Raw genomic sequence first — 23,417 nt, 5'->3', positions numbered from 1 at the left:
GCTCCGGGGTGGGGGAGGGGAGGCGTGGGGGGGGCCCGGCCCGCGGGGGAGGGGATGGCCCGGGGGCCGGCCGGGGGGCCGCTACTTTGTTGCGGGAGACGAGGCGGGGGTGCTGCGGATCACAGTGTAGCGGAGCCGGGCTGGGGCGGCGGGGCGGGGCGGGGGCTGCGGAGCCGCCGGAGCCGAGCGGCCGAGGCCCCAGAACAAAGGAGCCCGAGAGGCTGCGCGCGCGCGCCGGGCCTGAGCCGGAGCGCGCCCCCCTCCTAGCGCCCCCTCGTCGGAGCGGGCCGCCCTCCCGGGTCCGGCCGTCGGGCGGGGAGCGCGGCTGGGCGGCCAGCGCGGGCTACCCCGGGCGCGCCCCTCTCCAGGCCGCTTCCGTGCAGGGGGCGCCCGGGCAGCCCCGCCGAGTGAAGCTCTCTGCAAACTTTATTTTGAAAGCTGTGCTCTCTTGGGGAGGGCCTAGCCACCTCCAGTGAGGGGTGTGTGGGAATTTTGGCAAAACTCTCCCAAGCCCATGGGGGTGGGGCGAGGGACAACTTTCTTAGAAATCTCACCTTGACCACCCATTAAATTCGCCGTCCAGGTTTCCTTACCACCCTGTCAGGCCCTAGGCCTTCTCCCTCAGGGAGCGGGTGCTAGTGTGCCCTGCCAGAGGTTCTGGGCAGAACTTCATGAGAGCAAGCCCATTCTCTTCCCCCATCTTCTCTTTTCCCAGAAGCAGGAAGAGGTAACATGTGAAAGTTGTCCCCGAGCCCCGAGTGATGCGCTTCCCCTTTCTGTCTCTTTTTCAGGCAGCGCTGCCTTCTCCATCATCCTGACCCGGGAGAAGAAATACCGGAGGAGAAACTCCTCACCCTGCCCTGCTCCCATCACACACCTACTGGCACACCTCATGCCTGGGTCCAGAGTGGGTGAGGGTGAAGAACCCACCCAGCCAAGATGATCCCTTCTCTGGGGACTGCCGCTGGTGTCCTCCCCCAGATCCCGGGCCCCAGCAGGTGGGAGAGTGGCCCCCAACTGAGTCCTATCAGACTGCTGCAGAGGAGGTGAAGAGGGGTTGAGAAGAGGCACCCATCCCGGAGCCTGGAGCTACTTGCCTTCACCCTGTAGATTTTGACTGCTTTAGGAGAGAAGGACCTGTTGGTGGCCTTTGGAGGCAGGAAGCTGGACTGTGGCTCTGCCCCAGCACCTATGCCCCCACCTCTGGCAGCGTCATGAGTCAGTTTCAGGTGCCCCTGGCAGTCCAACCAGACCTGCCAGGCCTTTATGACTTCCCTCAGGGCCAGGTGATGGTAGGGGGCTTCCAGGGGCCTGGGCTCCCAATGGCTGGGAGTGAACCCCAACTCCGAGGGGGTGGAGATGGGCGGAAGAAACGGAAACGGTGTGGTACTTGCGAGCCCTGCCGGCGGCTAGAAAACTGTGGGGCTTGCACCAGCTGTACCAACCGCCGCACACATCAGATCTGCAAACTGCGCAAGTGTGAAGTGCTGAAGAAAAAAGTGGGGCTTCTCAAGGAGGTAAGCTGGATCTTGCGTGGCTGCCCTGTCCCTTCCTTGAGGGTGCTGTATTCATAGGGGTCTTGCTAAAGCCAGTTAAGCCCATTCTCCCGTTTTGATCCTCCTGGTCCAACTTTGAGTGGGGCCATAAATAGGAGTGTTGCTGTCTTTGGAAGCTGTTTTAGGCTCCTTTGCCCGGCCGACAATTGATAGGAGAGGAACCGGGTTGTAGAGGGCTCTGAGCTAGCAGTCTCATCTCTGATGTTTGCATTTGATGCAGGACAATGATATCCAGCTTTATCTCTAGAAGTTTCTTGTCCTGCTTGAAGCCTCAGATGTGTTTCAAGGTCACACCAATGCTTGGGTGATGTGGGGAGTGATGGTGTCAGGTAAGGGTTGGAGGCTGATGGGTTTCGAAATAAAAATTTGGAGCGACAGGATGTTTCTATGCTACCCTGATGAAGTGGGATGTTTCTTTCCCTAAATCTTTTTGGGTGCCATCGTTTTTGGGATGATACCTGAAAGTGTTTGGGAACTTTTGTTTGGGAATTTAATGAGAAACCCATGATTTGGGTTCCCCTACTAGACAGTACTTCTTGAGGTCAAGGACCATTTATCTCTGTGTTCTCAGGGCCTGGCTCAGTTCCTTGGTGTGTAGTAAGCACTCAGATACTAATTGAATGAATGAATGATGTGTTTTTGAGACACTGTCAACCCCAGGAAGGAGTACTTCCTTAATTTGGAGTAGGGAGGCAGAGAGAGGGAAGGAGTTGGAATGAGAGCAGAGGAGGAAGTGGAGAGGCAGTGACCCTGCACTGGCCATCTTTCCTTTCCATTCTGGTGGTGGGCTGCCAGCATGAGGTTGGTGGCAGCTGTAACAGCAGAGAGTTGGCAGAGGTAGGGACGAGTGAAGTTGAGCAGCTTGGGAGGAGCAGTGTAGCGGCCGAGGTTGCTCCAGGCAGCGGAACTGGCGCTGGACAGAGACGGAGGCCTGCACTGTCTGCGGGACTCCCCCGCTCTGCCACTGATTTGTCCGAGGGCTCGGACAACTCAGGTCCCCTCTCTGGGTCTGTCTTCTGCCTGGGGAGATGCAAGGGTTGTGCTTGATGGCCTTTGAAGCCCTCTCTAGCTGGGCTGGAAACCACTGTACTTCTGAGAGCCGGGGTACCTGTGGCTTCCATGGGCTGGCAGCTTGCACTTGGGATTTCCCTGACTGCTGAGTTCAGAGCTGTGCCGCCAGCTTGGTGGGGCTGTGGTCCCGTGGCTGGGAAGAAAGATCCAAGTGTTTTGGTCAGGAAAGTGGGTGTTGCTGGGGTGTTTCTGCCCCTTCTCACCTTGTCTTGCCCACTCCCTGTGGAAGCTGCATATCACGGTCCAGGGACGGCCAGGGATGGCGGACTGATGCCGTTATTTCCCCGGCCTCAGGTTAAAGCAGACATCTGGATCACATCTGCAGCTCCCCACCCCAGCCTGGGAGACTGTGTCCAGCTCCTTTATGTTGCTGGTGTTTGGGGGAGTTGGCATCCTGCTGGCCCAGTGCTCTGTGAGTCCTTTCTGAAAGGGGGGGTGGGATCAGTGGTAGGCTTCACTCCTGGGCATGAGATCTCGTGTTTTGGTATAAGTAGGACCTGCTTCGTCTACCTTGTAAAGCTTGATTCCTTTGCTTGCTTCCTGGTAGGGTTTACCTCCTTCTCTTCCACCTTTCTCTTACTCCATTTCTCTCAAACCCTGGGGGATGAAGGGGGCTGAGCTTTCTGGGCTGGAACGCGTGGCTCTTGTGAACTGTGTTTAAGCTCTTCTTTCGGCAACAATGAGGCATACCTGAGTGAAAGGGGCTGGGAGTGAAGCCAGGGGCCTGTCATCCTTGTGTGTAAGCTGCTGGCCTGGGCTTCTGGTGGTCGTGGTTAAGAGACCGGGGATCTGGCTTGGCTGAGGCTTAGAGACAACCCCTCGGAGAGATGTCTACATCCCTGTGGACCTTGCCATGGCCGGCTGCCCCTCTAGGCCCCCAGGGTCAGGGAAAATGTGGCTGGTGTCCTGTGATCCCCCCTGGACAGAGGGTCCACGTGCTGATCTGTGCACCTGTGCTGTCCCATGACAGAGTTCTCCCAGTTTCTGGAGAAACAATGGAAGGGGGACAATGGAGTGAGCTTTGTCTTAAAGTTAACTTTCTTTGACTTAAAGAGCAGTACTTTGTTTTAAGGATAGGTACTTTCTACTTCTTGATGTTTAAAAGTGTGCTTTTTTTAATGAAATGGAGGTGTTGATAGAAATTAGATCTAAAATTACAAAATGGTAACTAGTGTCTGTCTCCACAATTTTTTTAATTTGGTCCTTGAAGGCTGAAAATGTGGGAACCACTGTCCAGGCTACACTGCATTTGATGAATGTATCTCTGGCAGAGTTGACAGACCCAAGAGGCTGTGCCTGAGTGAGGGAGCCCAGGGAGCCAGCCCAGTGTTTACAGCCCCCAGGGGACTGCTGAGACCTTCACTAGGTCTGAGCAGCCATGTAGCAGAGGGAACATGTTCCAGGATTTGGGAGGTCAGGAAAGGAGGAGACCCATAGAACTTTATTTTTTTTCAAGCTGTGCATGCTGTTTATTTTTTTACTTTTTTAAATTTTTAAATTTTATTTATTTTTTTATACAGCAGGTTCTTATTAATTATCCATTTTATACATGTTAGTGTATACATGTCAATCCCAATCTCCCAATTCATCGCCCCCCCACCACCCGGCCCCAGCCACTTTCCCTCCTTGGTGTCCATGTGTCCATACATTTGTTCTCTACATCTGTGAGACCCATAGAACTTTAGAACTTGACCCCTACTCTTCAGGTGGGACAAGACACAGCATCCCAGGAGCCTCTTGGGAATCAGACCCTCTCTTTGCACCTGTGCTTCTCAGCGTCTCCTCTTCTGGGCACCTTTCTTTACTTCCATCCTGTCTCCACCTCCTCCAGCTTCCTTTGGGGCTTCCTCTGAGCTATCTGCTGACAGATGCTTTGTGTCATCCTGTAAGAGGGGGAACATTATCTTGACTTTCTTGTCTTCCTTCCCTGCTCCTCACTTTTTTACCCAGTGCGGGTAGGTGGTGCTGCAGAGCCCATCTACTCAGAAAAGTTCAGCATTTTAGTACTAGAGGCAGCTCCCAGGGCTGGTCCTGTCCACCACAGAGGTAGGTGACTACTTACTCCTGTGTGCCCTAAAGAGAGGTAACACACCTGAAGGGGTTCATTCCTGTAACTGAGGTCTTCCTTCCTAGTTCCAGGGAGGATTTAGATCCTAGGCTGATGTCGGAGGCTGTTTGACTTCCACATTCTTTTTACCTGAGTGGTGCCTTGTAGCACAATGAAGACGACTGATTAGAAAAGTAGGATTTGGTGAGTGTGAAGGTACAGAACCCAAAGTAAGGGCTGTGCCGCTGACTCTCTTGAGCATTGGTTTTTTCATATGTCAGATGGGTTAACCCTTCTTCGTGAGGATTAATTGAGATAAAATATGCAGAATGTCTAGCACATGGTAGGTAATCAGTGCACGGTGACAACACATTCCTAGAACATCTAGAAAAGAATCTTTATGCATAAAAATTGTGTTTGTTAGCCTCTGAGCTTTAATTGTTTATTAAATGTTTGTTTCAAGACATCCCTGCTTGCTCATAGAACTGTGGGGCCAGGCAAAGGGAGGGAGACATTTGCCGGTCTCTTTGCTGGGGGAGGAGGCTGGACACCCAGGAGCAAGGAGCCACTGTGGCCCAGGGCCTGACTGAAAAGTTGCTCATGGTGAGGGAGGTAAATGTCTGATAAAAAGGGTAGGAGAAAAACCCTTTGTGAGAAAGACTTCCCTAGAAGTATGTATACATAAGGCTGGAAGCATGACTGAGAATGTTGTGGGTGAGAAATGAAGAGAAATAGAAATATATATGGTGTGTCTAGCCGTCAGCCAGTTGGATTTAGTGGCTGAAACAAAGCTCTGTGCCAGTTTTGAGACAGGATACCTTGGAATTGGGGATCTCTCAACAATATCAGAACCTGACCACTTCTTGCCTCGCCTGCTAGTAGCTCTGTCTTCCTGAAGATGGAGGCTATGAGGAGGGATGCTGTCAGGCTGGCACCAGTTCCCACCAGCAAAGGAAGAATTGATTGGTAAAGTAGAAGTGATGAGACTCTTTAGAGAAAGGGACCCCGTCTCAGCATTTGTGAATCCAGAGAGAAGCCTGGGCAAGGAGAGGTGTTTACCATAGACTTTAGAAAATTGTTTTTTCAGTTGTAAACAGTTTTAACCCCATGGCTACAGACTCTAAAAGGGAAGTTAGCTGGAGGGGTAAGATTGCTTTTTAAAAAGGAAATGCTGACTTAACAGTCCTAAATGGTGCCCTAAGGAGGAAGGTGGTGGGACTGGGGAAGATCTGAACCATCTCTGTGGCTGCTTGGGCTGCTGTGTAGTGAGTGCAGATAGTAAAAGACCATGCTTTTTACATGGAAAGGGGTGCGGTTCAAGTGTAGTCTGACGCTTTAAGAGGAACATTAAAGAGTCCAGTGGCCAGAATGTGCTGAAGTGGTGGAAAATGCTCAAGACAATAAAAGTCTTTTATATATTCCCAGCAAGAGCATAGAAGGAAGGGACAGTCTTACAACTTTGGAGCAGAACTAGTGACAGAGAGAGAGAAGCCACTAGATCCCTGTCATGTCAGGGAGTATAAACTGGGGAGAGACCACAGCATGTGTGGTTAGGAAAGGAGAGCCAGCTACCCTACCTGAATCTGAGTCATTCACTCCCTACTGCACACCTTCAGGAATACTCATGGAATGATATCGTTATGGAATTCTGATGATTGGAAGAGGGCCAAAAGACCAGAGACAGGCAGAAAGTTCCATTTTTCAAAGAGATTGTGGAAATTGTAAACCAATGTCAGTTTTTGACAGTTCTAGAGCAGATTTTTTAAAAGGTGGTTTGTGAGATTTAGAAAGACAAGTGGTGAGCTTTGAGGGTCCCTGTGGTTCTTTACAAAGAAGCTCAGTTAAACCAATGGGCCTGGATTTCTGCAGATAAATGATGGTATTTCCTGCCAGCTTCGTGGACAGATCAGAGGACCAGTTTTTATTTAAAGTCATCCTGAAGAGGGCACAGGTATAACTGCCTTGTTCAAACTTTTTTTTTTTTTTTTTAATTTATTTATTTATTTATTTATTTTTAGCTGTGTTGGGTCTTCGTTTCTGTGCGAGGGCTTTCTCCAGTTGCGGCAAGCGGGTGCCATTCTTCATCGCGGTGCGCGGGCCTCTCACTATCAACCAGTGTGGATCAGGGATTCCATGCTGGGATCACCTGGATCCCACCCCCAGGGATTCTAGTTTGATTGGTCTTGGGTGGCTCTCTACTGGGCTGGGGCTCCCCAGGTGTATCTAATGTGTAGTTACAGTGGAACTCCTCTGACACAGATGAGAGCTGAATGACGGGCAGCCACCTGGACTCTTTACTGCAAGTTGCTCACCTGAGTCTTAGGGCACCTGAATGGTTTACAACCATACTTCCACCTTGCTAATCAGTGGACCAGCAGCATCGGCATCACCTGGGAGGTTGTTAGAAACGCGGAATCTCAGGCCTTACATCAGAGTTACTGAACGAGAAGCTGTACTTTAACCACATTCCCAGGTGATTTGTACGTCCATGAGAGTTTGCGGAGCCGGTATGTGGCACTTCTGTGAGTGGAGAAGGGGATGGGGCATGGAGAAGGGGACAGAAGTGAGTCTTTTTTTTCTTTTTTAATTTATCTATTTATTTATTTACGGCTGTGTTGGGTCTTCGTTTCTGTGCGAGGGCTTTCTCTAGTTGTGGCAAGCGGGGACCACTCTTCATCGCGGTGCGCGGGCCTCTCACTATCGCGGCCTCTCTTGTTGCGGAGCACAGGCTCCAGACGCACAGGCTCAGTAGTTGTGGCTCACGGGCCTAGATGCTCCGCGGCATGTGGGATCTTCCCAGACCAGGGCTCGAACCCGTGTCCCCTGCATTGGCAGGCGGATTCTCAACCACTGCGCCACCAGGGAAGCCCCAAGAAGTAAGTCTTGATGAACAGAGGTAAAGAACTCCAGTTGCAGGGACTTCCCTGGCAGTCCAGTGGTTAAGACTTTGCCTTCCAGTGCAGGGGGTGGGGGTTCGATCCCTGGTTGGGGAGCTAAGATCCCACATGCCTCGTGGCCAAAAAATCAAAACATAAAACAGAAGCAATATTGTAACAAATTCAATAAAGACTTTAAAAATGGTCCATATCAAAAAAATCTTTAAAAAAAAAGAGTTAATGGGAATAAAAATTTGGTATATCACACTTAAAAAGAAAAAAGAACTCCAGTTGCCAACAAGGGTAAGGAGGGTGATCCAACCCATTTACCCTGTAGGCCAGGGAGACGAGAACATCTTGAGATTTACTTCATGTTTATTCTTGTTTTTCTGGAGTCCATTTCTTTCTAGTCTATTGAGTTATCAATAAAATAAGCCCTTTAAGAACTTGTGTGTGTGTTCTGAGAACAGTTGGGAAAGGGTTCTCAGAAGATGTTTGCTGCTCAGCAGTCTGACTTGGGACATGGGAGCCCCACGAGAGAGTAGTAGCTGGTGGTAGTTGTGAACAGGAGGAGCACACCCATAGAACCCTGGATCTCATGGAAGGGTCTGGAGGCTTAGGAGCTGAAGGGATGTGTGCCCCCTATTCATAAGATGTAGGTAGGAGCAGGTGTGATCAGTGGGTAGGTGGGTCGTGGTGGCGGTAGTAGTGGTGATGCAGATATTTAAGTTGAATGATAGAACAAGGGGTTAAGGAGATTGGGGGCAGTCTGGAACAATGGGCCTCAGCCAAACTCAATGGAATTTAATCAGGGTAAATCCAAAGTTCTGCACTTGTTTTTAAAAAAAGAAAGAAATAGCAGGTAGGAATAGCTGAAACTCTAAAAGGTGTGCTGACAGCCTGTCTCTAGGAGCTCTGTCAGAGTAGTCACATGCAGGACAACTGAAAAAGATGAGTAGAGGATCGCAGGCTAAGACGAGTCCTGTGTGGAAGAGGGAGTCATTTCCTTTGTGTAGGGGAATGTGTGGAACTTTTATTAGAGGGTAGAAGTTAGCAGGTAGACTGAATGCATGTTTGTTTGTTTGTTTGCTTAATATCTTTATTGGAGTATAATTGCTTTACAATGTTGTGTTAGTTTCTGCTGTAAAACAAAGTGAATCAGCTATATGTATACATATATTCCCATATCCCCTCCCTCTTGCATCTCCCTCCCACCCTCCCTATCCCACCCCTCTAGGTCGTCAGAAAGCACTGAGCTGATCTCCCTGAATCCATGTTTGAAAAAAGAATTTTCTAACATTTATAGCTGTTCCAAGACTGAAGAACCAGCCCTGTGCCTGCATGGGTCTGAGTAGAGGCTGGATGTTCTGGCTGGGATGTTACAAGGACGTCCTCTGTCAGGTGGGGTCTTCCACACGTGGTGGTCTCTTGCTCAAACTGTGTAAAGTATAACATATTCCTTAGACAACTACATTGCAGAAGAAACATTGCTCTTAGGCCATAACGTTTTTGGTCAATTTCTAGACCTGATCTCAGACCTGGGTTGGAATATGGTCTGTAAACTCTCTGAAAATTTCAGCCAAGTGTGTGAATGTGCAGGGGTATATTTTCTCAGGGGAGAGGGGCTGTGGTTTTCAGCAAATTCTCAAGAGTATTCATGACCTCCCAAATTTAAGAAGCATGCTCTACCTGAGCTGTCCAATATGATAGCCATTAGCCATGTGTGGCTACAAAAATTAAAATTAATTAAAATTAAATTCAGAAACTCAGCCATACTAGCTACCTTTCAAGTGGCTTGTGTGTTAGATTTTTTATCAATATGAGTAGTTCTACTGGGCATGGAGTTTCCCTGCGTGGTCTCCGAACCCTCATGAAGACTGTTTCTGGGTTGGGGAAGTAGCTGTCCCAGTTGGTGATTCCTGGAAGGATTTTTTGGGTTAGGGTCCCTGTTCCCACCCCAAGGTAAGTGGTGAGGGATATGGAAGGGGCAATGCTTTCCTGAGTTCTAACCCACGGCAAAGCGCCGTATTGCGTCTTTTTTTTTTTTTTTAACTGAGCATGCTCTCTTTATTTATTGCTTCCCTTGAAGGCATGGGCCATGTTTTAATTATCTGCCGTGGGGAAAAACAATAGGAATGCGGTGTGGCTCCCCATCTGAAGGGCTCTCTGAAGCTGCCTGGGGGGAAGTGGCTTCTCCCACCCTCACTGTGCCCAGCAGCCCTGGTGAAGCTTGCCTGAGGGTTCTTACTCGGGCACATGCCCCACCCCAAGTCAGCAGTCGCCTCTCTGCCTTGGGCCTCTCATCCTGGAGAAGGCAGTGTGGTGACTGGGTGAGTTGAAAGACCACATCAGGGATCTCAGGAGTTGTCACTAATTCCCCCTCCCCTTCCCGTCACTTCTTTCTAGTTCCCTTGTGGATTGAGGGCAGGATGCTCAGGAAGAGAGAAGGTGTTGGAAAGGAATACGACCCCTTTATCTACCTTGAGCCCTGCTGCACTTTGGCTGTGAGAGTCCTTTAGGGTTGCTTTGGGCCTCTGCCTGAGTGTGTCTGTGCAGGGCCCAGGCTGCTGGCACACCTGGAGTGGACACACCCCTCTGTGGCCTTGTCTCCTGTCATTTGCTTAAGAAATCTGATAACCTAAGTTTTTGTTAGTCACTGAGGGAGGGAAAAAAAAGAAGCCAGCGCCCAGTGTGGGGTAACTGGCCAGCCTTCCGGTGACCACAGCGGGTTGCTTGCTTGCTTCAGGTCGCACAAGCTCTGTTCCTGCACTGCTGGCTCTGACCTGTACATGTTCTAACTCCCTTGTGCCCTGTCTCCCCACACCCAGCCAGGGAGTTCGTGGACAGAATAATGCACCTCCCACTACTAGTAGAGCAGCAATTCTAGATGCTCCAAATGGAAAGGGAGTTGCATTAGGTAGAGTCATTTGGGAGCATTTGCCAGAATGCATGTGCCCCATAGTCCCCCACCCCATTTAATTACTGCCAGAGGAAGCCTCAGGAAGGGGTGTGGAGATGCTGGGTCAAAAACAAGTAGCAAGGTACCGGACTATAGAGTCTGTTCCCTTCTGAGCCTTTCTTGTGGGAAGGACACTGGGTGGCTCTCTCTGGTCTCATTTTGTTCTGTCTTTTTATTGATTTCTCTGCCCTTTAAGAGTAAGCTCTGGGTACCCCAGTTCCCTGGTTGAAGCTGGGAATGATCCTGGAGCCCTAGAAGAGAGAGGGAATGGCATCCTCTCACCGTGAGCCTGGGTCCTGTCTGGATGGTTGACGCTGCAGGATGGGGTGGGAGCGTTGGGAGCCAGTGAGAGGAGAAGAGCTGGTGCTGGGAGGATACGGAGGGGAGGCACCTTCCTGGAATGCTTCCTCAGTCCCAGGACCTCCAGTGTCCCCTGTGCCGGGGGAGGGCAGCTTCTCTCTCTGGCGTCCCTTCAGTTTCCAGAGACAGGACGTCATCTGCTTTGACTGGTAAACCTGCAAGTTGCCTTCCCAGCCTCCTTCAGCACATCTCGCCTGGGACTGGCTGTGTGCGAGGCGCTGCGCTGAGCCTGAGCTGTCGGTAAAGGGGAGGCAGCATTTACTCTGTCCTTAATGAGCTCACAGTCTGGGGAGGGAGGCAAGCGTGGCAACAAATTATTACAGTCTGGTAGGGCTACAAGGGAGGGAGGCCTTGAGGGCAGAGACCAGCCTTAGTCACTGTTAGGTGAAGAGAGACCATCATGGAAGGGAAGGGACCTGTTTTGAGAGTTTCAGCGTAGTGATATGTGAAAGATGAGGGGGGTGCTTCTAGGAGGAGGGAGGCATCTCCCCTGAAACTGAGCTGTGCAGAGATGCTACTCGAATGCTCACGGCTGGCGGCAGCGGTGTGGAAGGACGCAGACAGACCACAGGGCACCAGCTGAGGGTGTTCATGGATCCTCAAGGTGGAAGGTAAGATGCTTTGTGTTAACTATTCTTGGAAGACTTCCCCTGGGGCTGCCCCCAGGTTTCTAAACCACTCAGTATTCCTGTCTCACCTTCTCAATGAAGGTTCTGTGTTATTTGCTTGGATCCTGGAACATTTGGTGGTCCAAGGCTATTGAATTTGGGGTGGGGAGACCGTGATGAGGTTCATGGAATATAAGACCTTCTTACAAGCATTTTGGATGGCTTGTGGGGTGTGGGCAGAGCCACAGCTGCTGCTTGTCAGCCTTGGGGGGTCTGGGTGCATTCTGTTTGTTGGTATGGAACTATGCAGGTGGAGTTGCTGGCTGGCTCTGTTTTCCCTCTGACATCACTGGCTGCCTGAGTTCAGTCTGGTTCTGTTGCATCTCCAAGGAGCAGCACCTTTTCTTCCTTTGCTGCTGTTCTTTCACCTCCTTGTCTTTCTCCTCCCCGAGATTGCCGTTGATACAGACTTCCGCTGCCAAAGCTAATTGTGAGGCCTGATCAGTGAATGAAGGCAAAGGCAGTTCCCATGACAACTGCAAAGAGTTTGAAATATAGGGGATGATGTGTGTGTGATGGGCTGCAATTACTTGGGTGGAAATTGATGTATGGACACCGGTGACTTCAAACATAGGCTCTGAAGGTGGAGGGGATGTTGGGTTTCTTTGGCAGATCCTTTGTGTGATGGAGAGGGAAGGGAAGGTCACAGATTTCCCCCACAGTCAATTCCAAGTGCCTTCAGTGTGTGGAATGCTGGGCAAACAAAACAAAACAAAACAAAAATCCCCCGGGGCTTTGAAGAGGCACGACTCTAGCCATTCTGGTTGGAGAGGCAGGACACACAGAGAGACAGATAGCAGTACCAAGTGTCAAATGAGAAACATTGGAAGTGCTGTCAGCTGGCAGAGGTCTAGGGTAACCTGAGAAGGCTTCCTGGAGGAAGTGGGGCTTGAACTGAGCTTTGAAGTAAAGCCCTGTGGGGAGTGACCTCCTTTAGGACACAGCCATGGCAAGAGAGGAGAAGTTGTCATCTACCCCCTGCCAACTCTAGAAGAGGTAGGTTGATAAGAAAATCATAGAGCTACACAGAGCAGCACCAGCTGTATTGCTACGAGTGTGGGGGGAGGTGAGAGCCCTGCTCAGTCTCCCAATTTTTCCATCTGTAGAATGGGCATTAATAATTCCTGTCTCATTGGTTTGTTTAGAGTGTTAAATAAGATACAGTACATCATGGTCCAATTATGGGGCTTGGCATGGGGTTGCTGCTTGGTTGATCCTCCTATAAACACCCCGAATCTATATCTGGATGCATCCCCATTTCCTAGTCTTTATATATCTGTGTGGGTTCTGGCCTGTAGGTAACTGTGTTTCTGAGGTTCTCTGTGTTGGGGTATTTTGGGGATTCTGAGAGTGAGTTAATCCATTCACCTCTCCCTAGTGGGGAGGGCCGTGGCCCCATTCTTCCTGCTGGGAGTGCAGTGGGGTCTAGGGGTCATGATGGAAGGTGGGGAGGGACCTCCAGCTCCTATGCAGAGGGGTCCCAGGCACCTCTGGGTTGGTCACTGTGAAGCCCCAAGTGTAGAAAGAGGGGCAGATAGGGGAGGGGGTCAGGTGTGAGGTGTGGAGAACGTCCCTGCTGGAGGCAGAGTGGCCCCGGCATGCGCCTCTGTGACTCCTTGGAGCTCTAGCATTCCAGGTGCTTCAGAAAAGGGCAGGAGGCCAGGGTGGGATAGAGATGGTTGCAGGTGCCCTGCCTTGGGGACCACGGGCTCTGCTAGGGTGTCTGCAGGCTGCGGGGGTGGGGGGAGCCGGGACCTGTGGTTCAAGCAGAGAGTCAGGGTGGCTCTTGCAGCCTTGTGAGGAAGACGTGTGCTGGCTGAACAAGGATCGGCCTCGGCTGTAGTTCAGATGGCAGGTCGTATCCTCCCAGGAGAGCAAGTATTCCTCTGATCCCTGGGGACCTCAGAGAACACGCTGACCAGGAGAGTGTCCTCTGCATCTCAGTGCCCAACCCCCTGCCTCTCCACCCTCCTTGTGTAGAAACTCAGCTCAGCACATTCCAGCTCTGTGCAGAGCCTAGTGAGTGGGGAAGACGGGGCCCCTGCCCACGTGGGGAAGACGGCCATGTAAATAAATAACTGCACTTGGTAGTGACAGCTCTAGAAGAGGCCCCAGGAGGAGTGGGTGAAGCTCCTGAGGGCTAGATGAGCTGGGAAGGCAGCAGTGGCAGGTGACGTTTGGATTAAGCCTTGTACCATATTAGCTTGCCAGGTGGGGGAGAGGGAAGGGAACCTAGGCAAGGAGCAGCATCGCCAAGTCTCTGAGGCATGAAAATATTACTGTTCTCAGACCCATAGCTTAAAGGGAAGTGGTCTGGTTCAAGAGACCCTATCCCTCTTTAAGTTTCCCTGAGGTTGGCTGGGAGAGAGGGCTTAAAGAACTGGAATGAGAAACACCTGGGCTGGAATTCTAGCTCACCACTCACCAGCTGTGTGTTGATGGGCAAGTAATTTAACATCTCTAAGCCCATTTTCCCATAAGGTTGTGTGTGGACTAAGTCAAATGAGATGCTCCCACAGCATGGTTGGCACAGGGCCTGGTACCTAGCAGGGGCTTGATAAACTGTGGCAGCCACAGCAGCAACAGTATTGATTGTTACTATCCAAACAGTGTTAGTTGCTCTTATCCAGCAGCAGACTGTATGAGGGTGGGTGGGGCAGGGGTTTTGGGGACTGGGATAAAGGAGGGACTTCACTTGGCCTGGCCAAGGTAAGAGCCAAGGGGTGCAGAAACCCATGGCTCAGGACAGTGCTCCTTGCCCTGCCTTGTCACCTGCCTTGTCACCTGCCTTCCTCCCTGCCCTAGGGAGGAGCCCAGTAGGGCTGCTCTTTGCCCCCAGAGGTGAGGCAGGTGTGGGTCCTAGTGCCTTCTGGAGTCTCCTCACCAGAGCCCAGCTGTGCTGTTTCTCATGAGGCAGCTCATCCCATTCTGAGTATCCCCTTGGAGCTTCAGGTAGGGGGCAGTAATTGGGCAGGTGTGGTGGAGTTGGTAGCAGAGCACGTCACTGAAATGAGCTCTCACACATCCTAACTAGTCCTACAAGTCACATCTGTGAGTTGAGAAGTAGCACACAATGAGCTCTCTCAGAAATTGAGTGGTAGCTAGCAGCACCTGCAGTGTGGCAGGCACTGTGTTTCATTTTTTCACAGAATCCTCACACCTTTGTATGAGGTAGCTGCTTCTGTAAAATAGAACTGCAAAGTAGGCTAAGGGAGGTAAGGTACCACCACCAAGGTCCTGCAGCTAGATAGTGGAGCCAGGAACTGAACCAGATACATGAGTACCAGAGACCATATAAGGGTCCCCCTCCTGGAAGGCAGAAGCCCTGGGGTGTTCAGCTACAGGGAGGGGATGGGGTGAAGCAGAATGTCTCCTGGGTTGCCTAGGAACTGCAGGGCTTTCCTCTCCCCGTTCTGTTCTTTCTCCTTCAGTCTCCTGGGTGTTGCAGCCTTCAAAGGCTCAGAGTCTGGGCTGCCTCCCCTCCTCAGCCTTTCCAGGGGATGGGAAGCCCTGAAGTCTGGAGGCGCCACCTCCTGTGGCCTTTCTAAAAGAGGAGGAAACATTGAGGGTGGTGGTGGCGGTGAGGCTGTGTGGAGGGGGTGGCCTACGTTCAGGCACTAGGGATGAGTGATCCTAGGGTGAGGTGTTGGTTGGTGTTCGTGTGCAAGGGAGGGCAAGTCTGACTTGGTGAGGCTTTGAGCCACAGGCAGTGTTGGCTTCAAGAGGAAATCTGCTGGAGGGAGGGAGTAGTAGGGCTGCATAATGGTTGAGAGGCTGGGCTGTAGAGCCGGATAGACCTGCCTTGGAGTCCCAGTGTTGCTGTTTTCTAGCTGTGTCACCTTGGGTAAGTTACTTCACTTGTCTTGCCTTGTTTCCTCATCTGCAAAATGGGGTAAAGGTTCATACTGCCAAGGCTTTATTTTTTTCTTCTAAGATTGCAGGGGCTATTGCTTTTATAGCGCCTAGCACTGTCCTAGCTGCTGCTAGGATGAGGCAGTTTGCTGGTGTCCTAGGGCTAGAGAGTGGCCTGAGGGGGAAGCCTGCCAGCATCTGCTCGACCCCGACGCAATCTGTCTTTGACCCTGGAGATGCAGAGGATGCCTCTGGGTATTACCTTCGGGTCCCCGACTCCGGAGTTGTTGAGGGTGTCCCGGGATCCCCAGCCTGCCGGGGAGCGGCGGCGGGCCTGGGCCACAGCCAGCTAGGCTCCGGCACCCTTGGCTGTGCCCCCGCCTCCCGGCTGGGCAGGTCCAACCCCCGGCGGCCCTGCCCCCGCTCGGCCGGCCGCAGGGATTGGCTGGCGAGCGCGCCGCCCCCTCCACACCAGCCTCGCCGGCGGCGGGGAGGGGAGCCAAGCCGGCAGCTGGCCGCCGCCGCCTCTGCAGTGCCTCCCTCCGTGCGCTCCGGCGGGGATAATGGGAGGCCCGCCGGCCGATGCACCAGAGGAGGCCGGCCGAGGTAGAGCGGGCAGGGCGGGGAGGGACGAGGCTAGACCGGACGCAGGAGGAGGGGCAGAGCCCTCCTGGATCTTGGGAGGGTGGAAAAAGGAGAAATGAAAACAAAAACACTCTGGAAGGCGAATGAGCCCTTCCACCGCGCGTCTGGGTGGCAGCTGGAGGCAGGAAGATGGTCCCTGCTATCCTTTCTTTCCGAGGCCCCCTGCCTCCCCTTCGCCCCCTTTCCCTGCAGCGGTGCTGGGGGTGCAGCAGAAGGACTTTGCTGCTTTCCTGGTGTCAGCCTGGCTCATCAGTCTCTCCGGCTTCTTTTGCAGGTGGAAATAAAGGCTGGTGAAGGAGCCGGGCCGTGGGGGCAAGGGGCTGCTGTCAAGGTACCGTGTGTGTGTGTGTGGTGTGTGTGTGTGGTAGAGGTGAAGTGTTTGATGGGATTGGATAAAAATAAAGGGTCTCCTCTGGTGATCCCTTAATCTCCCACTGTGTGTGTAGCAGCAGCTGAGGGGGAGGGGCGGCGGGGGTGTGGGCGGCCAATGAATTCTCAGGCCTGTGTGGGTTTTGTTTGGATTCTTTTTGCTTTCTCAGCTGGATGGTTTGGGTGCAGTTGGGATTGGGTTTGTTGAACTGGTTTTTTTTTTTTTTTTTTAAGACATGCAACCCACTCCCACCCTTACCTCTGGAAATCTCTCGAGAATGTCCCTGCCACTGTTGGTTTGCATCCAATCTGCAGAAATCCCGGGCGGGGGGTGGGGGTTGGGGGGGGGGAGAGGTTAAGGGGGAGGGGGAATTGTGCTCCTGAGTCTGAAGCTGATAGGGTGTCATTAGTCATGCTGCTGTCACCATGGAGATGGCTGGAGGAGAGGAGGTGGTGGGGGTGAGGATATTTTGGGTAGGGTGGGGGCTGATGCAACATCATGACTGGGAATCCTGCAGGCGGTCGGCTGCTGTTACTCTGTGCAGCTTGGTGTCTGGGGGACTGGAAGGGAATGTTACCAGGTGCGTGGGAAGTGGAGAAGGGGGCACTGAGCTTCTCCATGTGGTTGTCTCAGGGCCAGGGCTGGGGTATTTGGGGCAGGGCAGAGTCTGTGGAATATAAGCCATTACGAGGAAACACAGATGTTCCTCCCGGGTTGGCAAGGACCAGGATCAGTAGGTTTCCTTGGGCTTTGCCCTGTTTTCAGAGCTGGGGATCCGCTGTGAGTTTGGGATTACTCAGCAGTATCCTCTGCTGGCCCAGGGTGGAGAAAACAGAGCAAGAGGCAGCTCAGTGTGGCTGCCTCTCAAGTCAAGAGAAGAGAGGCTGGGGAAGGAGTGTAGGGATAGATAGGTAGGCAGGGCAGGACTGGATGGGACTTCTAGGAGGAGGGAGCCCATTCCTGCCCCTGCCTCAGCTCTGTCTTCTCCTTCAGCCCCTGGAGCCTGTGAGGAGCTGGGGGAATCTGGTTGCTTGGGTAGCAGGTGAGTGAGCTGCTCATGTCCCCAGATGCTCTGAGATTTTTCTCCCTGGAAATCCTCCCCTGGCTTCCTGGGAAAACTGCGGGAAGCTCCCTGGAGGTGCTGGAAGTGCCACCCTCACTGCCTGGGTGGAGACGCTGTCAGGGAGGGGCTCTGCTTTCCCGGAGGGGATGGGGGCTACTGGGTGAGGCTGCGGGGTGGATCAGGAGCTGGGGTGGTTCCCTGGCTTCCTCCCAAAGGAACTTACAGCAAGGAAGTACTTGGGGGAGGGCAAGAATTTTGATTCTGGGAGAAGGAGAAGAGCCAGGTGGCATTGGCTCCCCTGGGGAGCTGGGCAAGCCTTGATGAGGATGCTAGTAGTGGGTGACCACCTGGGACAAGACCGTGGCAGGTCCCTGAGGCAAGCAGAGGTGGTTGATACTGGCGATGCTGTGCGTGGGGAGGAGAGAGCTGTGAGCTCACTCCACACCCCTTCTCCGGTGAAACCCCCAGGTGTCACCTCCACTTCCGCCTCTGGCCGCCCACTGCTGTAATCACCTGTGTGCTGTTGAGGGCTGTGAACACGGAGATCATGGAGTACACCTGTTTTGCCCTCTACCCTGGGGAAAGCAGGACAAGGGGATGAGGGCAGATGGGCTCAGGGAAGGGGCAGCCCCCTCCCTCCTCTGTGTCTTTGGCCTTGTCAGCCAGAGCTTCTCTCTCTGCTGGGAGGAAGGACTGCTGGCAGGTTTGTTTACTCCGGAAAGCACCCGCTCCTGTCTAACGATGGCTTCTCTTCAGGTCTTTCCAAGTGTGTTCTCCGTGCCTCCCTGCCTGCATTCTGCTGTCCCTGCCGTCCTGCTGGAAGCTCCCAGCTTAATACCACCACCCTTAGTGTTGTGGGCATGGAGCAGGGCTGCCTGGAAAAACAGAGGACACCCTTCAAACATGTCTTCCTCCTTCCCCCTTCTCAGAGTGGGGCCTGAGCTGGCGGCGTTTTTATTATTTATTTATTTTTAAAAAATACTTATTTATTTTGGCTGCATCAGGTCTTAGTTGCGGCATGCGGGATCTTCGTGGCGGCACGTGGGATCTTTCGTTGCGGTGCGCGGGCTCTCTAGTTGTGATGCGCAGGCCCTAGAACTCACAGGCCCTAGAGCGTGGGCTTAGTTGCCCTGCAGCATGTGGGATCACAGTTCCTGCGTCCCCTGCATTGGAAGGTGGATTGTTAACCACTGGACCACCAGGGAAGTCCCTGGCGGCGTTTTTAAAGCTCTGAGGGGTCTGTGCTGATTTTCATTGTTAAGTTGTCTGTTGGAAAAGCCTAGCTTCCTCTTGGTCCAGCTTACCACTGCCAGCAAGCACTTAGATCTGAGTCCCTGTTCGTGGTGCCACCTTCCCCCCAGATAGTTTTCTTAGGTGGCCAGTTGAGTGTGGTGTCCCACATACCCTGGTGGAGCAGTTTTGCTAGATCCTCTTCCGTCAGGAGGTGGTGGTGTAGGAAGATGTGTGTGGCGTGTGAGCTCATTCAGATCAGGCAAAGACTCTGGGACACAGGACAAAGGGGTCTCCCAGTCTGTGTTCCCACAGGATGGGCACAGGATCACAGGATGGGTAAGCCCCCTGGGTGAAGGGTATCCAGCAACCAGTGGGAATGTGCTCATCTACTGTGTGCTGAGTCCTGCCAAGGTTTCAAGAATATTCATGATGTAGGGTGTGCGTCATGCCTAGCACAGGCATAGAGTTGAGCTTGATGATCGCACGTGGTCATTTACTGTCTAGTGTGTTACGTGTCTACCCACGATACCCCAAGGAACATGCCATAGCATACGCTGTTGCCACTGCCTCCCTCTTCGCAGCCTGGACAGGAGCGAGCGCCCAGTGCCGAGAGCACCAGGCTGCCCTGCTCTCAGGCTCCCACACTGCTACCATACTCTGCCCCATGGGAACCCTCCACTGGCTGAGGATGTGTGCAAACTATTTCGGAACTGTGCCCAGGATCTCTGCCTTCTGTCTCTCCCTTGGACCACTGCTCCTTTTGTCAAGGATCTGTGATCCTCCACTTTCCACACACCGTGGGTCACTCCTACTAGTTCTTTCTCGCCTGCTCTTCCCACTCTCCAGCCCTCTGTGTGGGTCCAGCGGGAAGTCTTTTCTCTCTGAGGTATGTTTACAAGCAGTAGTGAACTTGGGGAGATATGGAAGCAGGTGAGCATATCGAACGATGGTAGGAAAGGAACCAACCAAGAGGATTTCAGAGTTGAGTTTGAGAATGGAAAGAGAGGGCTTCACCGTGCATAATAAGTGGTAGAGTTAGAGTCCCAGAGCTCAGCTCCGCCTCCTTGGTGACCCCAGCCATTTTTTAACGTTGTGGGAGAGCGGGAAGACTTTGTAGTACAGATAGGTGAGTGAGCCCAAGGGAGAGCCTTCCTGCCCCCCACGGTGCAGGCCCTGGAGCTGCCTGCAGGGGTCACTGTGATGGCTCCTTAGCCCCCTTGCTGGGCTGGCTGAGGAGGGACCTAGGTGCTGGGCTCCCTCCAGCTGTAGGTGGACATTTCTGCTAGAAACCGTCATTGTGGTCTTGCCAAGTCCCCTTCCATGCCCCCGAGGCTGTAGCAAATAGTTTGGCTGGCTGGGGATGGGGGCAGGGAGTATAGGGAGGCCTTGGTTTGGCTCAGCTTTTGGGTATCTTGTCTTTCCCACCCTGACCTCCTGGGCTTTTGGCCTCATTTTCTCTCCTACTCCGGCATCTGGCAGTCAGCTGAGGACTCCCCCTCGTTACCAGCCTGTCTGGAGCTTCTGAGGAGGAGATAGCTTCCTTATGGATTAGTTTAGGAAGCCGTTGGGCAAATAGAGATGGAGTGGCTGAGACAATTAAAATCCACAGATTATCATGCTATCCAGAACTGTGATCCTATTCCCATTCACTTTATCTCCCTTTCTTCCTCCCTTTGTCTTTCTGCATTTACTGAGTGTTTACCATGTTCCAGGTATAGTACTAGGTCCTGAAAAATAAGAGAAATCATTATGATTTGATATTCACAATATCACTAGAAGTAAGAGACATTGACCAAGTTGCCTAAAACTGTAACACTGTGTGAAAACCATCATTGGCAGTTGTTGTTTTTTTTTTGAATACAGTAAATGCTTTTGATCTTTGTGTTGGGGTTGTGAACTAGCATGTGGCAGACCAAGCCTCTCACCCCCAGCCAGCCCTAGCTCTTTACATCTGCTTTCATCATCAACTTAGTGGACCTCAAAGGACTTTGAAGGAAGAATCAACATGCCAACTGTATATTCAATAAGTTAGTGTTTCCAGGATCTGGCGATTACAGATTAGGGTAGTGGGGTCAGAAATGGACCAGCTGGGATGATAGCTTAATTTTGTTTGTTTGTTTTTAATTTTTGAAATTTATTTTTATTTTATTTTTTTGGCTGCATTGGGTCTTCATTGCTGCACGCGGGCTTTCTCCAGTTGAGGCAAGCGGGGGCTTCTCTTTGTTGCGGAGCACGGGCTCTAGGTGCACGGGCTTCAGTATTTGTGGCTTATGGGCTCTAGAGCACAGGCTCAGTAGTTATGGCGCACATGGGCTTAGTTGCTCTGCGGCATGTGGGATCCTCCAGGAGCAGGGATTGAACCCGTGTCCCCTGCATTGGCAGGCGGATTCTTAACCACTGCGCCACCAGGGAAGTCCTGATAGCTTAATTTTGAAAGGAAGGTGTTGGCTTTAGATGTGTTGGGTTTGAGATTCAGGAAAAGCTGGAAGAAAATACTGTGCCTGGGCAGTTTACCTTGAACCTGAAATTGTCTTCTACTCATTTGAAGTGTGTGGGTCCTGGAGCCCTTACTGCTTTAGGAGCGCCCATGAGGCCACTGGCTGGGAAGAGGAGGATGAGAAGTGCAGTTGTCCAGTTTCTTTTCCTGTCTAATCCTAACTCTCCTACTCTTGGGTTCTTTCATTAGCCATGCGGCAGTCCCTGGACTTTAGTCTCCTCTGTAAAATGAAGGGGTTGCCTCCAAAGTTAGTTTTTCTCAAACTAAAAGGGGGGAAGGACCTTTTTCCTAATTCCCAAAATACTGCAGACCAAAACAGGTCCTACTTTGTACAACTAGTTGGCAGCTCTAGCCATGTGTGGCTCCCCTCAGGAGTTCAGCACCATCTAGACCAATCTGTTAGCCATTGGATGAGGTGGTCCAGTGAATGTACACTTGGACGGAGCAGCAGGTTCAACTCGCAGCGCTGGTTTCTAAAAGCTTATTCTTGGTTCCTGTGTTTATGTAGTGGTGAACTGGTGATAAACAGTTTATGGGCCATTCCCTGAACAGCATTACTTTAGAACTTTGCTTCTGGGAGAGCAGAGGGTCTCTGTTTTGACACCTGTCTTCCATAGTCTCCATCTTGGGGACAGAGCCACCACTTGGAAGAGTAGAGCTCTTGCTGCCCCCGAATTCTCTTGGAATACCTCAAAAGATTTTACTTGCATCTCAGCCTCTGTAGATAAGGATGCCTCCTGTCTGCCCTTTTATATCTGCAAGTCTCAGGTTCTCATGGTGGATCGTCAGAACCTGTGGGGCAGGACAGAAGGGGCAGGACTCTGTGAGTGTGTGTGTGTGTGTGTGTGTGTGCTGCATGACTTAGAGGAAGAGAACAGTTAAGGCTGAGGCCAGACCCCTGTAGTTGCCAGAGTGAACTTGGGCCCTGCCAGACACTAAAGCTCCATTGCCTTGGGCAGGGTACCTTGACTTCTGACCTTTCTCCATTTGGTGGCTTGAACAAGTTCAGGCTGGGTGAAGAAGGTGCCGTCTGACTGTACCAGGCTCTGCTGGACCCAGAGCCGGGAGACCGTGCCTTCCCAATTGGGATCATTGTTGCCCTGCACCAGAACTCTAGTGGGGAAATACAGAAATGGATTTTCAGTGGAGTGCTGGAGGCTGTGCCCAAGAGATGCCTACCCTGTTTTTCCTGGCACTGCAGATTCCTTTCTCTTCTCCACCTGTGCTCTCCATCCTAACATGCTCTTCACGGCCTCAGCCCGTCCCCGTTCTCACCCCTCGTGCTTTGAGCTCAGCCCTAAGTAGACTGAGCAGAGAGACGGCCTGCAAGAGCACTGCTTTGCAGGGCATGGGCAAAGGACTCCTTGTGTCAGAGTTATCTAGGAGCTTGTAAAAATGCTGCAGGGCTGCCAGGCCGAGATAGCCATCTGTTGGGGTCACACCTGTGGGTTCCTGTCATATAACTAGGTAGAATGGATGCAGGATGACTGGGTGTGGGAGCCCCAGAGGTGAGTGTTGGAACCTCTCAGCAGGTGGGTTGCGTGGCATCCCCTTTTCACTGCCCCTACCACTTGTCCCTGAGCCAGGTCCTACCTGATGATTGAGCTATACACTGACCTCTGCCCTGTGGCCCTTTTTTCCACTGTTATTTCTCCTCGGTTTCCTGTTTTCCAGCTGTGGGTTCCCAGTGGTGTCATTTGGACCCTGGGTAGTAGTTAGGGCTTAGTTCTGGGGTTGTGTGGTTGGAGTGGTATATGCCTTGGGGTTGTATTGACAAGTGGTCTGGAGCGGTCTGAACACCCAGCTGGGAGCCAGAGCCCAGGGTTCGGTGTCCAACCCCTGGGAAGCCCCTCCCCCTTACTTTCCAGAGGCTGCCTCCTCCATGTGGGGGGCATTGCTCCTCGCTGGGTCTCTGCTGAGGTCTGGGGAAGTGGTATGTGGAGGAAGACCTGGGCGGGTGGCAGGGCACTTCAGCCCTGAATACTTGCTGCCCTCCACAGCCTCCACCAGGATGCGCAGGGGCCACGCTTCAGCTTGCCTCCAGAGTTTCCAGCGCCGGGCCCTCTGGTTCAACTAGTTTAGTGCATATTAGAATCATCTGTGGAGCTTTTGAAAAAGAAAATATCAATGTCTAGGCCTCAGACCCAGAGAATCTGATATAATTGGTCTGGGGTGGAGCCCAGGCCCCAGCATTTTTCAAAGCTCCCCAGGTGATTTAAA

The 23,417-nt window shown here is 52.3% G+C and overlaps 1 protein-coding gene across 9 annotated transcripts in view; it reads left to right on the top strand.

Annotated features, from left to right (window-relative positions):
- TET3 (tet methylcytosine dioxygenase 3) overlaps positions 1-23,417 on the top strand; it is a 116,189-nt gene that overhangs the window by 3,778 nt on the left and 88,994 nt on the right. For 5 of the 9 annotated variants that reach the window (XM_082427099.1, XM_082427098.1, XM_082427100.1 and 2 more), the window contains exons 2-3: positions 792-1,517; positions 16,309-16,365. In XM_082427099.1, coding sequence (XP_082283225.1) covers positions 1,215-1,517; positions 16,309-16,365 — 360 coding nt within the window. In that variant the 5' untranslated portion in view covers positions 792-1,214. Of the gene's footprint in view, positions 1-791; positions 1,518-11,333; positions 11,481-15,857; positions 15,996-16,308; positions 16,366-16,862; positions 16,985-23,417 lie in introns of those variants that run through there. The other 4 variants (XM_082427103.1, XM_082427102.1, XM_082427101.1 and 1 more) reach the window with 4 other exon arrangements.

This window comes from Balaenoptera physalus, assembly GCF_965194825.1.
Source record: "Balaenoptera physalus genome assembly, chromosome: 15".
In the NCBI taxonomy this organism is placed as follows: Eukaryota; Metazoa; Chordata; class Mammalia; order Artiodactyla; family Balaenopteridae; genus Balaenoptera; species Balaenoptera physalus.
Note: the sequence above shows the minus strand (reverse complement) of the source record. Positions and strands in the feature narration are given on the sequence as shown.